We start from the raw sequence: 20064 nt of genomic DNA on the forward strand, positions 1-20064 counted from the left end.
TTAGTTAAAAAAACAAAAAACAAAAAAATAATTAGTATCGTGTTATCTTACTAACTAGTTAAGACTTGAGCACTACTTCTGACAGGTAAGCCTTATCATTTGCCATGTAAATTGACAAAAAATAATTGGGATAAATCTCCATTTTATAATTAAGGGGCATCTGAAGAAAAATATGATCTCAAGGAGTAGTCTATCTCAAGTTACTATAACTTGGCTAGTTGCCATATACATAATAACATCAGAAACGTATAGATTTCCTTTAAGCATCCACATGAACAATTCAACGAGTCATTTTAAACAGAAGAAACCAGATAAATTTGAAATGTAGCTGAGCACCAGACATCATTTGTACATACCAGTTAACAGACTATAAAGAATGGAATTACTGACAAGCAAAGTCGTGATATATGGTTTAAGGCGGCACAAATAGTCCCCTGCGGTTTCTAGAAGAATGACGAGAAGCCGATACATGCACTCCTGCCACAGAAGATCAGCAACAGCATCGAACTAAGACGAGCAGCAGCCAGATTTCTGGTTGACGGGTTGTCCTCGGATCTGCACTGTTGGCGGCCTTGCATTGTTCATCGGTTGACTTGCCATCCTGCATTGTGATGTGAAGGAAATGAGTGGGCGGCGATGGGTCAATTATAAATCCTTGAACTCAAAGATGCAGTAAATTGTGCACACCTTGCGCCTCAATTAAACCTCTTCTCTTCTTATAATGCGGAAAAAGAGGAAAACACACATATACACGACAGTGCAAAAGTACCTGTTCTTGATTTCAGCAGCCATTGCCATGAAAGCCTGCTCCACATTGGTAGCATTTTTTGCACTAGTCTCCATGAAAGGGATCCCAATCTCATCCGCAAATGCCTGTTGAAAAACCAGCGAGTCAACAGGGAGGTCATGATTAAATGATTAGTGCTTACTCCATTAGACAAAAATATGGTAACAGAAACTAGGGGGAGGTTCACAAAATTTTCACCTTAGCTGTTTCGTAAGACACAACTTTGTTAGCGGTCAGATCAGCCTTGTTGCCAACAAGAAGCTTGTTTACATTCTCACTAGCGTAACGGTCAATTTCATTTAACCATTGCTTAACATTGTTGAAGCTCTCTTGGTCCGTCACATCATAAACTATCTGCAACATACACCAACATTAATAAACAGAATCCACAGTACAAGACCTCAAGAAAAACCAATACCGCAATAATAAAAACATAAAACAAAAGAAAAAAAAGGCAAACTTACTATAATTCCATGTGCCCCACGGTAGTAGCTACTCGTAATTGTCCTAAAACGTTCTTGTCCAGCAGTGTCCCACTACATGTCCAGAGCCCAGAGGGGAAAGGGAAAATATCACAGATAGTCTTATAGCTAGATTGACTAAACAACAATGTTTAATAAGATGAGAACATTATGAATATGCACTAGAACTCAGTTTTCAGCCCAATAATAATGTCAGAATAGTGCATATTTATTCATAAGAATCAACAAAATGTGAACACATAACAACCGCATGCAATATGAAGTTCTACAAAAATAGTTGAATGTAGTTGAAAAGGCGCACATACCACACCAGTAACACAACTCCTAAACAAGAGAAAACATATGATTTGAGAAATGAGGACATGAAGAAAGTAAGAAAACAATGCCAATCAGTATCTTAAGAGATCAAATGAAAAAAAGAACCGGCCAATTTGGATGCGGTCCCTAATTATCAATATTCTTTGACAGAAATCTTGTATGTTTTTAGTTTTTGACCGAGGTCCCTGACATTAATGTAATAGTGTAAATTACTATATTTTTTAAATTAAAAATAAAAATTGAAAATTGTTTTTGTTTATATTAATGAGATTTTAAATATAACCCATAATTTGTGGGATTAAAAATAATAAAATATAAATTACACTCTCTATTATATTTTGTGTGTGTGTGTGTGTGTGTGTGTGTAAGTAAATATGGGTACGTTCATCAAAATTAACAAAAAAAATTATTGTACCAAAACATGGGTACATTCTTCAAAACACAGAAAAAAAGAAGATATTAGGCTTAATAACATTAGCAAATTTCCTTGATTAAACTTGACATAGATACATTCTCAAATCAACGAAAAAGAATGTACCCATATAAGTTTAAAAATGGATTAAAAAAAAATTAATGGATTTCATATTAAAATTTTGGGTATATTTTATATAAAACATTTGTATGTTTTATGTTAAAAAAAATAGTAAATTTTACATATAACAAATTGGTATATTTAAGAATGGGTACATTAAAGATTAAAAAAGTTGAAGATTATATGAATGGATACATTTAAGATTAAAAAATTGAGAATCGTTTTATAAAAAACTAATGAGTACAAACTTATTCTAATTATTATTAATTTTTATTTTTGGAAATGTTTATTGAAAATTAATTAGGAGTTTAATAGTGGTGTGAGTATTAAAACCCTAAATCAATTACTAATTTTTATTTTAAAAAATATGTAAATTCATTATCACATTAATGCTAGGAACTTCAATCAAAATTTGAAAACTAATAAGGTCTTAGTCAATGAACATTAGTAACTAGGACCGAATACTAATTTTTTCTATTTCTTAACTACTAAATGGCTTAAAACCCCACGCACTACCATATTTCAGAGAGATAGAGAGGGTCTCACAATTTGAAGTTTAATGGTCTTTCCATCCTGCTCCACAGTGCGAATTTTCTACAGAGAAAGGACAAGAAAAACAATCAACAGCCGTATCTCCTATAACATTATTTAGACCACGAATATAAAGCTTACAAAATCAACTCCGATTGTGCTGATGTAGCTGTCCAGATATGAATCGTCCTGTATCATACATAGAGAGACAAAAGGTCAGCACTGATATTGATGAAGTCAGCTCCTGAAATGATTAACCATATTACACTATGCTTCAGAAGCTCAAGAACAAGAAAGTCTAAATTGAAAAGTCAGTTGGGATTATCAAAGTTGATAAAAGCAAATAATAATTAGTATACAAACCCGCATAAAATGACACATTCGCTAATAGGTCTGATATGATAGAGAAAATCATGCATACGTTATTATACTAGAAAATTTAGAGTAATCAAGTATTTGTTTTATGGTTACATTGGAGGGATTTGAAGCCTGGGCCTATCCTATTTGCTGTAACCCATTACATTCCCTCCCTCGCCGCTTGAGCTAACCCCAAAGGCTTGATTCAAGAAACAAAGCATACATTTTATTTCCTTTTAAGCAAGAAACAATGTATACAGTGAATCACGCAAAGAGATCCATATAAATTTGATCAAAGTACGAACAACTTACAGCAAACCTCAGAAGAAGACATGATTTTCCAACCCCAGAGTCACCAATCAGCAAAAGTTTAAACAAATAATCACTGCAGCAGGTAAAATTCCAACATAATCATTCATTAGCAATACTTTTAAATCTGAATTCAACAGGTTCAGCTGCAAACTACCAATTAACCCTGTTGGTTTAACCACATGTAATTTATATTTAATAAAATTGCATTGGCTGAGCCCAAAAACTAGCTGAGCATCAACATCTTAGCTGACCAATTAATCTCCACACGACGATCCAAGATACAATTTAAGATCTTAAGATAATTTGATGCTTCTTTTTGGTTTCAGTGATCCAAAATTAAAAGCTGAGACAAAACCAAAATCAAATAACTACAAATCCAATATTTGGGTTTTTAGTTTCTTAATTTTCAAAAGCAAAAAAACAGAATTCCAACAAAATTAACTAACTTTTCTAAAGGGTTTCAAAATTGACCACAAACCCATTACAATTTAGCACAAAATCATCATGGATCTAAAGAAAAGATCAAAACTTCAGTCTGTTTTCGTCGAAATCAAAGGAAAGTAGTAAAAAAAAACCCATTTTTTCCTAACATTTTAATGGTAAAAAATACTCAGATGCAAAAGGGGGCAAAAGTTTGCGTAATTGGAAACAAAAGGGAAAGGTGATCGGAGGCTTACTATTCAGGATTCATGACTGTGAGTCGTTGATCTACGAAGAACTCGACCGGGATTGGACCGGTCCACGGAGAACAGAATCTGGACCAGGTCGGATTCTCGGAAGGAAAAGGTTCGGGGAAGGCAAGTGGGAGAAGAGAGAGAGGAGGAAAGGGGGAACTGGAAAAATGACGAAGTGATGATGAAACCGAAAAGTTCGGTTTATATTTAACGCGTGAAAATTTGAAGCCAAAGACGTTTTTTACAGTTGTACAACTTTTACTAGTATGCCTGCTGTGCGGTGTAGGGGTGGACGTTTGGAACCGGAAATTGTAACTGAAACACTAATTAAATCGGATAGTACCGAATGAGTCGCTTCTTGTGGTTTTGAAATGGTTTCAATTTAAAAGCGCAGAGTAGTTTGAAAAAATAATTTAATTTCGATATTTTAGCTAAAATGGTTCATGAGATTTGCATAACTCCTTATTTTGATCTCTAAGATTTGAAATTGATAGAATTGGTCTCCGAGCTTATCCATCATCAATCACTTTGGTCATTCCGTGAAAAATCTCCATTAAATAAGGATAAAATGATAAAAATACCCTCAAATTTTATCAAATCATTTTGGCCTTTTGTTTATTAAATTGAGGGTAGTTTAGTCATTTTAATAGTTATTTAACATAACTATTCATGGAAAGACCAAAATGATTGATGGTGGACAATGTCAGGAACCACTTGTATTGATTTCAAATCTTAAGGACAGTGAAAATTTATGCAAATCTCATAGATCATTTTAGTTAAAAAAACCTTTAATTTCAATTTTAAACATCTGAAATCGCACCAAAATCTAACCGCACTACAAATGGAAGATGACTAGTTCCTAATCGCTTTTGGGGTGAATTATTTTAAATTATAAAATCTTCGATGCATATGGCTCTGCAATTGGTGAGTGCGAAGAAGTTGATTGTAGGTGTGGAGAGCAACACGTGACGGGATATACTTGTTTAACTTCAAACACAAAGAATATCGAAAAAAGTATTTTCTTATTACTTGTTTGATTTGTTGTTATCTCTTGCATAGTTGCATTTAGTTTTTAATTTTGTTATTTGTTTATACAGTTTTTGTATTATTCTGTTCCTTGTTTCTTTAAATCTTAATTTCTGTAAGCGCAATTGAATGTACTATTACTCTTCCCTCAAATAGTTTAAAATCGAAATCAAAATTGTTTGAAACCAAACTAAATCGCACCAAATGGTTTGGTTTATTTTGGTTTAAGTTTCAAAGTCGCACCGAACCGAACTGTAAAAAAATTTAATTTTGGTTTCGAATTCACTCTAAAACTGCACCAAACCGAATTGTGCCCACACCTAATGTGTTGGGCATGGCCCCGTGGCCCAAGTACTCTCTTTAGTTATAATATACTCCTTGACCCATTATGAAAAGAGAAATGTGATTGAATTATTTAATTAGAACAATTCTCACATCATATTAAATTAGCATGAAGTCAGGTTTGATAAGGACAAACGAAATCTCATGTGATTATGATACTTGTCCAACATATGACGTAGTGAGACACTTCATCCCAAATATTGCCTGTTAATTGTAAATTTGCAGTGGATAAGACACATAAGAGTGTCAATGAATATACTTTCATCTACATGATCGATCCAACTCCTGCTTGGTGCTTGGGTGGTCACACACCACCACCTTCCATCTATGTGCAGTTCGCACTATTGCTTGTGGGAAGTTTTTTCCACTGGCTTCCTCTACTTGTTCGTTGCAGATTTGGACTTTGTGGTGCTTGGTGGCGGATGGTGGAACGTCCTCCTTTTACAATTTAGAGCCTTTGTTCGGTTGGATCTCCGGTCCCGCATGTGACGTTGGCTTGTGGTCGGCAGCGACAGAGTTGCTAGGCTTTCTTGATTTTTGTTTGTATATTTTGGGGGCTCAAACTTTTGGTTGGGCTCTGTTTTAGTGTTGCGTTGGGTCCATTATTTAGTTGAGTGCTTTCAATGTAATTGGACTTCTTCTGTATGTTTGTTTTTGTGGTAATGAATTTTACCTTTGACCCAAAAACTTCTAAATCATAAGTCTTAAAATAAATTTTTTACATCTTAATAGTTAGCATATCGAGACTAAAATTAGAATGAAAATAACACAAGATTCTACCACTAATTATTTTGAGTTACAAAATTTTATAAAACTTTGCTTGATATTACGAGCATGATATATTCAGGATTTAATTTTGTCCAACGTGAAGAAAAAGGAAACAAAATTAAATTAATTTGCATTATTTTCAAAGGTTTTGAAAAGCTTCGTATTGACTTTTCCAGCTGCTATATTGTTTCTTGACTCAAAAGAGACATCCCACTAGCTCATGACAATTTTTTTACAAAATATTTAGTACGGACAGATATTTTATCTCCTGGATTAAATCGATACCAATGAAGACTTTGATTGACCTCGTGTTCTTTCATCTTGTCAACGTAACTACTAGAATTTAGAACGGACACCTATGTAATTTGCTGGATTAAAACGATCGGTAAACTTTCGTTTGACTCTCTTAATTATTACATTAGTTAAAATTGATCCTCTTAATTATACTTTGATAAATTAACTAATTATTTGAAATCAACTAATTAACCCCTCACCATCCGATTCAATGAAATTTCATTCACATTGTCGTCAAATACTGACACGACTCTAACCCTCAAAAGTGAATCACGTGTTGGTCGCATACCAGTATTTGATGGCAAAGTGGATAGAATTTCAACAAGGGTTAATTTGCTAAAAAAAGTAATTCAAGAGGTCAATTTCAATTAGTTTAGTTTACTCTTAAAGCGATTCTAATGAAGGGATTGTATCGAACTCTTGTTCTTTCATCACGTCAACGTGCAAATATCGAATTGATGAAAATATCAATAAAAAGAAGTACTTCATGATTAACAACAGAAAAATATATAAACCTCAACTTTTTTTTTCCCACTTTATTCATTTAAATTCTCACAACGTCCACAGAATTAATGTAAGCAATAATATATTATCTAATTTATTAATGTTTGAATCTCTTCAATCTATCCCTGGTTTGTTTTGTTGTTGTTGGGTCCAAATCTAGTCCCAAATCCACAAAGGGTAGAGCGCCTGTTTGAGTACCGTCACTATCATTCTCAATCTCTCCCTCCAACGTCAGCCCTTCTATTCTTGCAGCTATTGGATCCGTTTTAATCCTCACATATGCATCTGCAAGTCAAACACCAGCAAATCTATGAGACAATTAACATGTAAATAAGTAATTTTCTAAACCAATTTCTAAAATATTGTACGTATGAAATTAAATAACACTAATTCAATCAGAACGACTTTTATTTGTATCATCTTTAAGTCATTATTGAGTGTAGGTATCATCTCTCTAAGAGATATGATCAATAAAAATGTCTGTTCTTAGAGACAGACAGATGCTACACTAGATTGACGATCAGTTAAGATAAAAGAAATAGTTTTATTTAGTTTCAATTAATTATTACCTGGATTAGAGAAAAACCAAAGAACAAAAGCACAAAAAAGAAGCACAAAGGGGATGACATGCACAGCATTCTCAGCAAACTTAACGCGAGACCTCTCCTTCTTGGCCAACTCAGCTATAGGATCGTACATCGGCAGATCTCCGCCTTGATCAAACGACACAGACACTCGCAGCCCTGACGGCCCCTTCCCTGCTGACGGCGATGAAGTTGAGTGCATGAAGTACTCATCCGCCACCCGGCTCCAGCTTGCCGATCTATGCATCTTCACTAATTTCTTTCACTAGTTAACTTGGTACGTGGAAACGAAGAGATACTTGAATGTTGATTTCAGTGAGTTTGCAAGAATGAGACAGGAGAGAGCAAAGAAAAGTTTAGGTCAAGAAAAACGGCTAAGATTTGGGATCAGAACTAGTTTGTTGGATCACTATTTTGACTGCAATATTATGTCCTTGTTTTCTTTTGTTCCACATGCAGATCTCTATCTTTTATCTATAGATGGGGATGGAAAGGTACGTATGGTGGACCTAGTAGTACTAAGCAATGCAAAACTGAAATCTTCTTTATTTGAATTTCCACCTCCTGAATTTGAGGTTGTCCTTTTCTTTTGAGCATCACAAATTGATTGCCACTGATTTTATCTTTATTCAGGACCAATTTAGGATTGCTGTTTATTGAAAAAAAAAAATTTATTTTTGATGTGCTTTAATGATAATAATAATGAACTGTAAAACAATGCATTTGAGCGTTTGATAAACAAGATTTGTAAAAGTGATGAGTATGAGAAACAGTGTAAAAACGTTTTTAATATAAAAATGATACAATTTTTATTGATATTATGAAAAATTGTTGTGCACTCCTACACGCACCCTACATTTTTATCCTTATTCAATTTTCTGACAAAGTGTAGAAAAACAACTCTCATCAGCCATTAATTCTAATAAGCTCTGATGAGTCAATATTATACCATATATTTTACCCTATTCTTAGTTATAGTTTATTAGTTATTTTGGTAGAATATTGATACTTTGTTATATATTTTCAATGTACGACATTCGACTTCCTCTGGAGCAAAAAGTGATCAAACGGATGAATTTTGGAGTGATTTCAATTGGAGGATGTTCGTGCCCCTTTAAAGATGATTGTGTCAAAGTTTCAGATTTTTCTACGAAGCCATTTGACTGTTGCGATGAAATAAAGGCCTAGCGCGCAGCTTTTCTAGATTGACGTTTTTGAACGTTTTGGGTATTTTGGAGGTCAAGATGGTATAATTTGTAGAAGATTCCTTCTCCAGCTTTCAAAAGAGACATTTTGGAACCAAATTAGAGTTGATTTGGTCGGTCAAAAGTTTGATTTTCTGAGAAATCTGAATTTTAGTTTAAATAGGAAACCTTTTATTTTCTGTTTTATTATTTTATTATGTTTCCTAGTTTTATTCTAAGACCTTTTAGGGTTTTATTTTATAGTAGTATAAATAAAGATATTTAGCCATTAGGGTTTTGAGGAAGGAAGGAGAGCAGGAGAACGGACGCATACTTTAGAGAGTTTTTCAAGTTTTAATTTTTAGGTGTTTTCTATCCTTATTCTCAATAATAATTTTTTTTATAGTTGTTCGTAACTAATTTCCGTTTGCTAGGGCGAAGCCATGAACCTTAGCATGAATATGTAATTTTATTAATTTGCTTATGAATGGATACATGCTTGGTTTGAATTATTAATCACCACGATTAAACTATCTAATTGTCTTAGTGATTCGTGACCATTAGTGTTTTTAGACAAGTAATTTGATGCAATTTTTGTTGGAACATCAGCCTGAAATTGAGGAGGGCTTCTTGTGATTAGTAATTGTAAGTTCACTTAAAGCATCACGCTCTTAAGGGTTGCATGGTTTTTCAAAGGTTTTCACAAAGTTTAATGAGTTTTGCATGTTTATATTTGATCTGAACATCACAAACGGGTTGTATGTTAGATATACGTTTTCCCTTGAAAATCACAAGGAAAATATGTATTAGGAAAACCTAACCTTCAAAGCATGTATGTAGAAATTCATAAGTAGTTGGTAAAATTGCATAGGATTGTTAAGGGACGGTGGAACCCTAGGCTTTTACGAATTGATTTTCTTTAAATTGTTCTCTAGTTAATTTCTTTAATTGTTTTATTTTAAAATTCGTTTTTATTGTATTAAATTCTAAAATCAACATTTTCCAAACTTTTTTTTAAAATAGTTGGTTTTAAACAGAAATTATTCATTCAATTCATGTGGAAAATGATCTTGTTTGAGCCGCTATACTACGACAACCTTGTACTCTTGTAAGTATTTTTAAGTGTTTTTATCCTTACTTTTATAGGTGGTAAAAATCCTATCAAGCTCTTCGACCAATTTTTTATTTAGTAATAATAGCTTGACTAACCCAAGAAAAGATTGATCATCTGCTGCAAAAGTTACATCGATAATGTTTATTTCATCAAGGAAAGTAGTAGTACAAAATCAGACACCTCCGAAATACCCAAACACATGCCTTGTGGGGCTACACATGCAAAGAAAAGAAATAACAAATATAATAGAGGCAACAAACTGTGCTCGGAGTGGTGCTATACTAGCCAGCCATCATAACAAGCTAACTTAACCGTCGAATCTGCTACTCAGTTCCCTTCTCCGAAATAATAAGAGACCCTTATAATTTGTTCCAAAATGACTGACGTACTCTTGTCCAAAAATAGAGAAGAAATTAAACTAGTTAACAGACCAAAAAGGAGCACTAGCTAGATTAACATAATGTTATTTATTTATTTATTTATTTTCATCAACTTTTAGTGTGTTAATGAAGCTCTTCCCTTCTGCTAGACCATTGTTGTCGAGAAAATTCAGAAAATCGTTGAAGCTGCTTTCTTTGTACCTCCCAGGATTCTCTTCACTCACAAGCTCTTTGGCAGTGCCCATCTTCTCCTCCAATCCCAAACTATGCAGGCTAGCAATGCAGATTCTTGTCCTGTCACGGTTCAACGTGGCTCGGTGCACAACACTCTTGTACAATCCATTGCTTAGTACTTCAAAATGGTCACCCACATGAACCTGGAGAGCACCATGAAGCTGTGGGACTTGCTTCCATTTGTTGTCTCCGGTGTGCATGAGTTCGAGTCCCGGGCCGCTCTGAAGAAGAATGGTTAAGCAGCTGTAGTCTTAATGGGGTGGCAACCCTTGTGCAATTTCAGGATTAGGGTAGGGTGGGTAGCAGTTCACAGTAATAACCTGCATTCCATCTTCCATTTTCTTGCTTATGTAGGTTGGACCTATCCCTAGGCTCTCAGTGATTGCTTCTGTTATCTCCATGCTCAGTTTCTTCACTTCTGAGCAATACTTGCCCATTGTTTCCCTATAACAGTATTGCAACCATATATAATAATAAATAAATAATAAATGAATAAAAACTATGTTCCATAATATAATGTACCACAATTAACACATTGTTGACCCTAGAAACTACCACGCTTAAGTGGCGCGCAGGTCGAGTAATTAATAAGCTAACTACGTCATTCGGTTGTGTGCAGGGCGTGCTAACTCGTCTGCCAAGCTCGGCCGAGGAGTAGAATGTGTTGATGTCGCGTTGGGCGCAATGGTAACTTCTTGATCTTGCGACAGCGGTCGAGGAATGAACACATCTCGGCCTTCAGGTTCTAGAGCCTGAAGATAAGGCTGCTAGTTCTGCGAAGTTTACTATGAAATTCGGCTTTCAATGTGCAAAACGTAGTAACCTGTAACACCTCACTTCGCCTAGAAGGCTGATGAGATAACCTCTACCAACAAGGACTCAAAATCCTTGTCGACCGAGACTTGAATAAATAACCAGTCGGTCTCGAAGCAGTGCTGTTTATCCAAACTGAATGTGCTTCTCGGTCAGCTGATTCTATAACTTCAGTGCTGTTTATCCAAACTGAAGATGTTGCTAGTTGCCTTCATATTGTTGTTTATCCAAACTGAAGATGTGTTGGCAGAAAAAGAAAATAAAAATCTCAAGGTGTTTGAAAAGTTTGCGCAGGGTAGTTTGTGTGTTGAATTGGAGGAGGCTCTTTTCGATGCACAAAGTCTTGTATTTATAGGGTTGGTATTTGCTTGGCAAGGCCTGATAGTGTTCAACTACAACTCAAACTCTAGGAAGAAAGATTGATCTGTATCTATCATTCCCATTCGTGACTTTTCAAACAAAATAAAAACCTATCTAGCTAGGCTTATCACATCATATCAGAAGCCTAGCCCACCTAGGCTTCTTATCTCATCATCAAAACTCCATCAATGGACTTTAAACTCATCTGACAATATCCATCAACCATGTAAAAAGGCCTAGCCTACCTAGGCTTCTTATCTCATCATTATCCAAGACCATCAAATCCAAGGCTATGCCACATGATAAGAGTCCTAGGCTGAGCTGCTCTAATCCACACGGTACACTGCTAACAAATCCAAATTAAATTTGATTGTTCTGCTTGCTTCTAAGTACAAGAAAATCGAGATATTTTATTAAAAGATAATTATTATGATTAAAAATCATAATATTATCTCTTAACAATAACAAAATTATCTTAACTTTCTTATTCGACGGTCAATAACCATGCTCACTCAACGGTCTCAATTACTCGGACCGATGATGTAAAATCGGGTCCAAGCACACATATACAACAAGTTCAGGTGATTGTGGGTCTTTGTTTCCCTAACAATATTGCAACCTATGACAATGTGATATAAAAGTTAGAGACACACGTATCTATAAATATGTATTTGTGTGTATATACACCCTGCAGAAAAACTTTCCATGAATGATGGTAAACATGAAGCATTCAAAGAAGTCAAGGGATGACGCATGAAGCTATACAGTTATTTGTACGTATATATTGTAAGGATAAGAATATAAAAAAATTTCACATTGGTGAAAGAAGAAATTTAGTAAGGGCTTATAAGAGGTTTGATCATTCTCCATATTAGTTGTTGGTTTTATGGTAGAACTTAAACTTTATTCATGAGATCAGAGCAAGTAGGCCACTTGTGAAATCCAACGGTCACACATGCTCCGTGTCATCCAATTCGTGTAGTCTACATATTTGGCTAGAAAATTCGCCACACCTAAATGGGCAAGCTACTCTCCTTATTGCCTATTAATTTTATAGTAAAACTCCAACTTTCTTTACACATATATATATATATTATATATATATATATATAAAGAGTGGCCATGTTGTATATTTAATGTGATTGCCAAAAAATGAAGAGCGATAACCACGCCCAAGTTAAGGATCTACCCAGGATCGACAAAATAGGACAAGACTACAATTTAGCTGAATACCATGCATGGTCTTAAATCGGATGTATCTGGTTATTGTCGGCCACAAATGTTTTTTTTCTCTACTTTGTTTTTTATTCTTTTCCGAAATAGCAAAGCAAATAAGAGATAAGCGGGACACGCAAGAGAGCAAATGATTAAGAGAATGAACTTTGTTGATACGTACCTATAATTAGAAGGATTGTTAGGCCAGTACTTGATCCAATCTGCCAATGGGTGGGCATAATGTTTTAGAAAAACCCTCCAAAACTGAATTTTATCAAGCCCATCCTTCAAGCTTGTCCCGTACCTTACTGGGCTGTGAACATCATTAGACATGAACTTTGCCTTCTCTGAAACCGGCAACTTGAAAAACTCCGTCGCCGACGAAAGAGCCTCATCCAACACCGTTTGACGGATACCATGGTTCACAATCTAATGAGATGCATGAACATGAAGATCATCAATATATATAGATAACGGTGGTAAAATTAGAGGTTTTTCTCGTGAAGGTTTTGAAAGAACGATTGTCCAGGTAAAATAGACTTATTTTCTTTGATAATCTCTAATTACAAGTAAATTAAGAGTTTGAGCATGAGCTTAGATAACATATTATATATGTCAATAACATATAAGAATATTGTTATTACTATAACAAGGTTAGTGTTTACATTGTGGACATCCTATGCATAAATGTGACTACATGTACAAACTAAAAGATACCGATATCTTTTATTCTTTTATTTTTTTTCCGTAAAAAAAAAAAAAAAAAAAAAAAAAACCCGGTACCATTTTATTTTTGAACGGAACAATATACTAAACCTACTTTTTTATTTTGCATGAAAAAAAATAAAAAATTGTAAGGACGTGCTTAAGAAGCTTACATGGAAGAATCCCAACTGACGGCAAGCAGTTCTAACTTCTCCTATGACAAGTGCTCGTTCATCAGGGCCTTGTTTCAGTCTTCCGAATCAATGGTGGGAACAGTAACAACATATGGAGTCAAACTTGCACGCTGGGAAGTTGGAATCACATAACACTCAGGCACATGTGGCAAGCCTTTCTCTTGTGCACTCTTCCCCATTGAAAATGAGCTTGAACTTTTTTCGTCGTCCATCTCTCTATGTGAAACCCTAACCCTACCTTTTCCTCAGCTCGCGAAGTGTAGAATGCAAAGAGAAGAAGAGAAATGTGAGGTAGTGGTTTGATGCAAAATGCAAGAATAGCTAGCTATGGTTTATATAGAAACAATTTAGTGTTGCTATTATCTATTGGCTGTACTTTGTATACACACCGTCTTGGACCTTTTTTTGTTTGTCCAAAATCTAACAAGCTGAGATATTTGAGGCACAAAACTATCAAATCAGTAAGCAGGTCCAAAATCACTTTCTCAAGGTATGATTTGTAGAAACCAATACTTCCTGACTAAGAAAACAGATCAGAGAGAGAGAGAGAGAGAGAGAGAGAGAGAGAGAGATTGGATTGGGATAAAATGTTTCTCATTGATTGATAATGTTATTACAATAGAGTGTATATACATAGCCCTTGGCTTTGTACAACAATACCCTCAGCTAACTATGACTAATTACATATTGTACCACTACTCATCTTAACTAACACTTTACTATTATAACAAATTAACAGTTTTAGATAATGAGGCATTTGCCTCAATACACCCCCTCAAGCTAATATTGGACTCAGCAAGAGTGCCAATGGGAAGCTTGGATTTTAAGTAACAAAACCTGTATTTGGAAAAGACTTAGTGTAGATATTGGCCAACTGATCTTCACTACAAACAAACTGAACTTTGATAAGATGTGCAAGAACCAACTCTCGAATATAGTGATAATCTATTTTGACATGTTTAGTTCTTGCATGAAAAACAGGATTTGAAGCAAGAGAGATATCCGAGATGTTATCACACCATAGAGTAAGGCCAGAACTGAGAGGGAAGCCAATATCACGAAATATTTTGCATATCCATGTAAGCTCAGCAGTTGTGTGTGCCAAGGACCGATACTCAGCTTCAGTGGATGATCGAGCTATAGTAGCTTGTTTCTTTGCACTCCATCTGATTAGGTTTGAGCCAAGAAAAACACTATAACCACTAGTGGATCTGCGATCAAACATACAACCTGCCCAATCAGCATCTGAGTATGCAGTGAGATGAAGAGAACTTTTCTTAAACCAAATGCCTTGAGAAATTGTTCATTTCAAGTGTTGAAGAACTCGTTTAGCAGCCTGCATATGTTGTTCTCTCAGAGCATGCATGAATTGACAAAGTTGATTCACTGCAAAGGAAAGATTAGGTCTTGTCTAAGTCAAATATTGAAGACCACCAACAATAGACCTATAATAAGTGAAATTAGACAGAAGAAGACCACTGTGATCAAGTTTGGTAGAGCTGATAGGAGTGCAGCAAGGTTTAGAACCTTCCATATTTGTCTTTTGAAGTAGATCAAAGAGATACTAGCTTTGGTGAAGAAAGATACCCTCAAGTGTTCTTTGAACTTCCAGTCCCAGAAAGTAGTGCAAAGACCCCAAATCTTTGACTGGAAAAATAACACTCAATTTATGAATAAAAGGTTGATAGAGGGCAGTGTTGGGACTTGTAACAAGTATATCATCTACATACACTAGGACTATTACCAAGGTAGATCATTTGAGAACAAATAAGGATGCATCTGAAGAAGATTGGACAAAACCAGAAGTATGTAGGATCTGAAATAATTTGTCAAACCATGCCCTTGGTGCCTGTTTTAGGCCATAAAAAAACTTTCTCAATTTGCAAACATACTGAGGCTTTGAGGGATCAATAAAACCTGCAAGTTGCTCCATATACACATCTTCTTTTAAATCACCATGAAGGAAGGCATTGCTTATATCCAATTGATTTAAGAACCAATTGAATTGTACTGCAAGTGATAAAAGAACTCTTATTGTAACTGATTTTGCTACAGGATTAAAAGTATCTTGATAGTCAATACCAGCCTGTTGATGAAAACCCTTTGCCACAAGGCGAGCTTTATATTTGTCTATAGTGCCATCTGGTTTCTTTTTAATTCTAAAAACCCATTTACATCTAACAATGTTCTGGGAATCTGAGGTAGGGACTAAAGACTAGGTACCAGTAGATTGCAATGCATTGAATTCTTCTTGCATTGCAGATCTCCAATGAGCATACCTGGATGCCTGCAAGTATGTATTAGGAACATATTCAAGATCAATGGGAAATGGATGTTTGGTTGCTGAGTATGCCTTGGGCTTGTAAATACCAGCTTTTGATCTTGTGACCATAGGATGAGTGTTGACATCACTAATACTTTTAGCAGAAACAGATAAATTTGTAGTGGAATCACTTCGAACATGATGGTTTGTAGAGGTAGATGTAGAAGAGGCACTGTGAGATCCAATGTAAGAGCTGAATGGTAGATTAAGTGCAGGACTATCTAGAGTTGTAGAGATAGACATATAAAATTGCAAATCAACTGATGGTGAGCTAATGGAAGCAGTGGGAACTGATGATAATTTGGTGAACTTGTGAAATGGATAGGTGCCTTCATCAAATAGAACATGTTGAGATATATACATTATGCCAGTAGTTGGATTGAGACATCTGTAGCCCTTATGTTGTAAACTATAACCAAGAAATACACAAGCTTCACTTTTGGGATCCAATTTTGATTGAACATAAGGTTTAAGACAGGGATAACAGCTGCAACAAAAAATTTTAAGCCTTGAATATTGATGAGGCCTATGAAAGAGTAATTCTCATAGAGACTTTGACAAACCAGAAATTGGTAGCCTGTTAATTAGATATAAAGATGTGGAGAAAGCTTCCACTTAATAGAGATGAGGAACCTTGGAGGCAACAAGCAGAGTTCTTGCAGTTTCAACAAGGTGTTTGTGCTTTCTCTCTGCACAACCATTTTGTTCAGGAGTATGAGGACAACTTAACTGGTGAAGAATGCCATGAGTTTGGAGAAACAAGTTAAAAACACGAGAAGTAAACTCACCACCTAAGTTTGTACACAAAGTCTTTATTTTATTACCAAAAGAATTCTCTACATAGGACTTGAATACAACAAATGTATGAAAAGCTTCAGACTTAGCTTTTAAGGGAAATAACCAGCTATACTTGCTGTAATCATCTACAAGTAACATATAATACCAACAACCACTAGGTGAAACATTGGAGGCAGAACCCCACAAGTCACAATAAAGCAGATTTAAACAATGAGTGGATGAAGAACTAGAAACACAAAAGGGAAGTTCGTGATTTTTAGCAAGAGCACAATCATTACAAAAGAAATCAACAACAAATTTTCCATGCAGTGCTACTTTATTACTAGACAAGATTCTTCGAAAAATTGATGAAGATGGATGTCCCAGTCGTTGGTGCTAAACTTGGACAGGAGCTTTGACACTTAAGAAAGCTGAAGGAAATGTAGGTATTGAGATGGATACTTGAATGAGATAGAATCCATCCTTAACCGGACCTTGCAAAAACATCTTCCTCGAAATACGATCTTTTACAGTGGATCTATCAGGGTCAAGAGATAATGCACAATTATTGTCTTTTAAGAATTGGTAAGTAGACAGCAAGTTATGAGTCATGTGAGAGCATATAAGACATTGCTCAGTTTAAAGGAAGCATGAGGGGTATTCAAAGATGAATGACCAACATGAGAGATGGACAAAACTTTACCATTGCCAATATAAACCTTATCTTCACCGGTATAAGGAGAAGGAGCTGAGATATTTACAATGTCATTTGTTATGTAAGATGTGGCGCCAGAGTCAAATTGCCAAGAATGATTTGATTTAGAAGAGTAATGAGCACAGAAAACAACTAATTTTGCAGGTGGTACTTTTCCAAAGATCTCAGGATTCATCTGATCGAAGCAATCATTGGCCTCGTGGCTGGTGGAACCACAAATCTGACAAAGAACTTTAGAACTAGTGGGAGATGATGAGTGCTGAAAATTGCCACGAGAACCCTGATAGTTGCCATGAGAAAAGTTGTTGCGATTGTTGCCTGAATAGGTATTGCAAGAAAAATTCCCTCGATTGAACCCTCTGTTGGTGTTATAATTACGATTATTGTTGTGACCTCGATTGGAATTATGCCTGAATGAATTTTGCAGAGGCTGCTGTTGAACAAAAAATGCTTGTGGATAAGTGGGGAGGAGATGTGCTTGAGACTGCACAGAAAATGCCTAAAATGGCTCAGTGGTGATGAATGTCATAGTTTGTTTTCGGCGAGCCATAGAGAGCTCATTTGTAAGTAACAGACCATGAAGTTCATCTAGGGAAGTAAATGAGATTCAAAGCATAATCGAGTCAATAAAGGACTCAAATTCCTTAGGTAAACCATGAAGAATCGCTGCAATTAAATCACAATCAGGAACTGCAGCTGCAAAAGAATAAGAAATTTCCTCATTTTGTTGCATGGATCGATTGAGAGCCTTTTTGGACAGTTTGAAGACGAGAGCATAATTGATGAATGTGAGCATCAGATACTCCCCCAAATCGATACTTGAGTTTTAGCCAAAGATCGCGCGATGATGAAACACCAACAATAAAGGAAATAATTTCTTTAGACAGCGTAGAGTTCAACCAAATGAGAAGGTTTTGATCCTTTTCATACCATAGTTTGAAGGCAGGGTTAAGAGAATGATCAGGCAAGAGCGGCGGCGGGCATGATTCAGTGCCATCAATGATGCCGACGAGCTTGTACCGGCGGAGAATCGGCATAAACAAGGCACACCAAGGAAGATACTTCGACCGCTTCAGTTTGATCGGGACCATACTACTGATATTCTGAATTGTTAGAGAGGTATATGAATTCGAAGCAGAAGAAATTCCAGAAATTTGAGAGGAATTAGGGTTTGGCAATGTCAGTTCAATTAGAGAAGATGAATCTGAAGGTGACGCCATGGCTGATAGAGATCAAATCAGAACACAAATGACAGAGAGAAAGGACAAATCAGTAGAGAAATCAATGAACATTCATCGATTGAACAGTGGAAGATGATCGATCGACGTGAGGCAGAGCGACTCTGATACCATGTAGAAACCAATATCTTCCTGACTAAGAAAACAAATCAGAGAGAGAAAAGTAAAGAGATATTGGATTGGGATAAAATGTTTCTCGTTGATTAATAATGTTATTACAGTAGAGTATATATATAGCCCTTGACTTTGAACAATAATACCCTTAGCTAACTATGACTGCTTACATATTGTATCATTACTCATCTCAACTAACACTTTACTGTTATAACAAACTAACAGTTTTGGATACTAAAGCATTTGCCTCAATATGATTAATAGCTTTGGTGTATATCTTGAGAGATCCTGGGGCTACAAAAACAGAGATTTTTCAGTGTAATCGGTACACAGGTGGTACATTATGTGTCACTATACAAATAGTGAAATATGTGTGTTAAAAAGATAATAGCTTAAAAAGTAAAATTTCTCATTACTTACATAAATACACGTGACGTACTCCTCGTATTCCGGTCATAACGAAAAATTTCTCCTACAAAACAAGGGAAATATACTACGACATTTGTTGATTTGTGAAAAATAAATGTTGTGGAAATTAGGGAAGTCGTGACTGGGAAAAGTGGGAATTTGGCAGATGTGGAAACTGAATCAGGTACCCTTTATCCCCCACCAAAATTACTCATTAAATTGGGGTAGTTTTGAGCTCGACTCTAGATAAGAAGAGAAAAGGAGCTAGAACAGAACCACATTCTCATTAAATTAACAATGTCCGCTCATACAATGTAACGTTATGTACGTGGCGGATTCAAAAAATATCCTTATTGAAAACATGATGAAAATTCATGCATAATTTTGAGCAGTTGCTTTTGGCTTTCAACTATGCGTCGGCGTCTTTGAGTTATTTTGTGACTAAACCTTGTTGGAAAGTTTTCATAAAATATGAATTAATTGAAAACTAGCGATGGAGAAACGAAGCAGTGGCAAAAGATGAAGCGGTGCGGGTTCAAATGCCAACAGCTTAACCCTTTCAAGCGGTTTGACAGAGATCAATTTGAAATTGAATTTCCAGCCACAATACGTTTATTTGATTGGCAGCCATTGTCATGTTTCAATGGAAGCCACCGTTTGGATTTTGGATTTATGAAGGAACAGATGCGCCTTCTTACAAAATTAAATAATAGCCCTAGATCATTTATTTCAAATAATCGGATGGCTATTAATAGGCAACTCTTTTTTTTATTTTATTT

The 20064-nt window shown here is 35.5% G+C and overlaps 3 protein-coding genes across 3 annotated transcripts; all 3 read right to left on the reverse strand.

Annotated features, from left to right (window-relative positions):
• Nucleotides 1–226: 226 nt before the first annotated feature.
• Nucleotides 227–4186, reverse strand: LOC103959784 (GTP-binding protein YPTM2). The gene is made up of 8 exons (XM_009372141.3): nt 3997–4186; nt 3320–3392; nt 2792–2839; nt 2666–2713; nt 1252–1323; nt 986–1141; nt 770–873; nt 227–601 (listed from the first exon to the last, which is right to left on the reverse strand). Exons 1-8 carry the CDS (start codon nt 4008–4010, stop codon nt 508–510), a joined length of 609 nt encoding a protein of 202 aa, XP_009370416.1. The 5' UTR covers nt 4011–4186; the 3' UTR covers nt 227–507.
• Nucleotides 4187–6929: 2743 nt separating this feature from the next.
• LOC103959855 lies at nt 6930–7933 on the reverse strand. Its single transcript, XM_009372225.3, has 2 exons — nt 7497–7933; nt 6930–7212 (listed from the first exon to the last, which is right to left on the reverse strand). The coding sequence occupies exons 1-2, from the start codon at nt 7756–7758 to the stop codon at nt 7025–7027; spliced, it is 450 nt and encodes a 149-aa protein (XP_009370500.2). The 5' UTR covers nt 7759–7933; the 3' UTR covers nt 6930–7024.
• Nucleotides 7934–9922: 1989 nt separating this feature from the next.
• On the reverse strand, nt 9923–14091 carry LOC103959783 (flavanone 3-dioxygenase 3). The gene is given in 4 exon segments (XM_048565772.1): nt 9923–10867; nt 12993–13240; nt 13690–13775; nt 13778–14091. Coding segments are annotated over 4 exon segments (1062 nt in total). The 5' UTR covers nt 13923–14091; the 3' UTR covers nt 9923–10284.
• Between the last annotated feature and the right edge of the window lie 5973 nt (nt 14092–20064).

The sequence above is a fragment of a genome, unplaced genomic scaffold, assembly GCF_019419815.1.
Source record: "Pyrus x bretschneideri cultivar Hongxiangsu unplaced genomic scaffold, Pyrus_bretschneideri_v1 Contig4, whole genome shotgun sequence".
Lineage (NCBI taxonomy): Eukaryota > Viridiplantae > Streptophyta > Magnoliopsida > Rosales > Rosaceae > Pyrus > Pyrus x bretschneideri.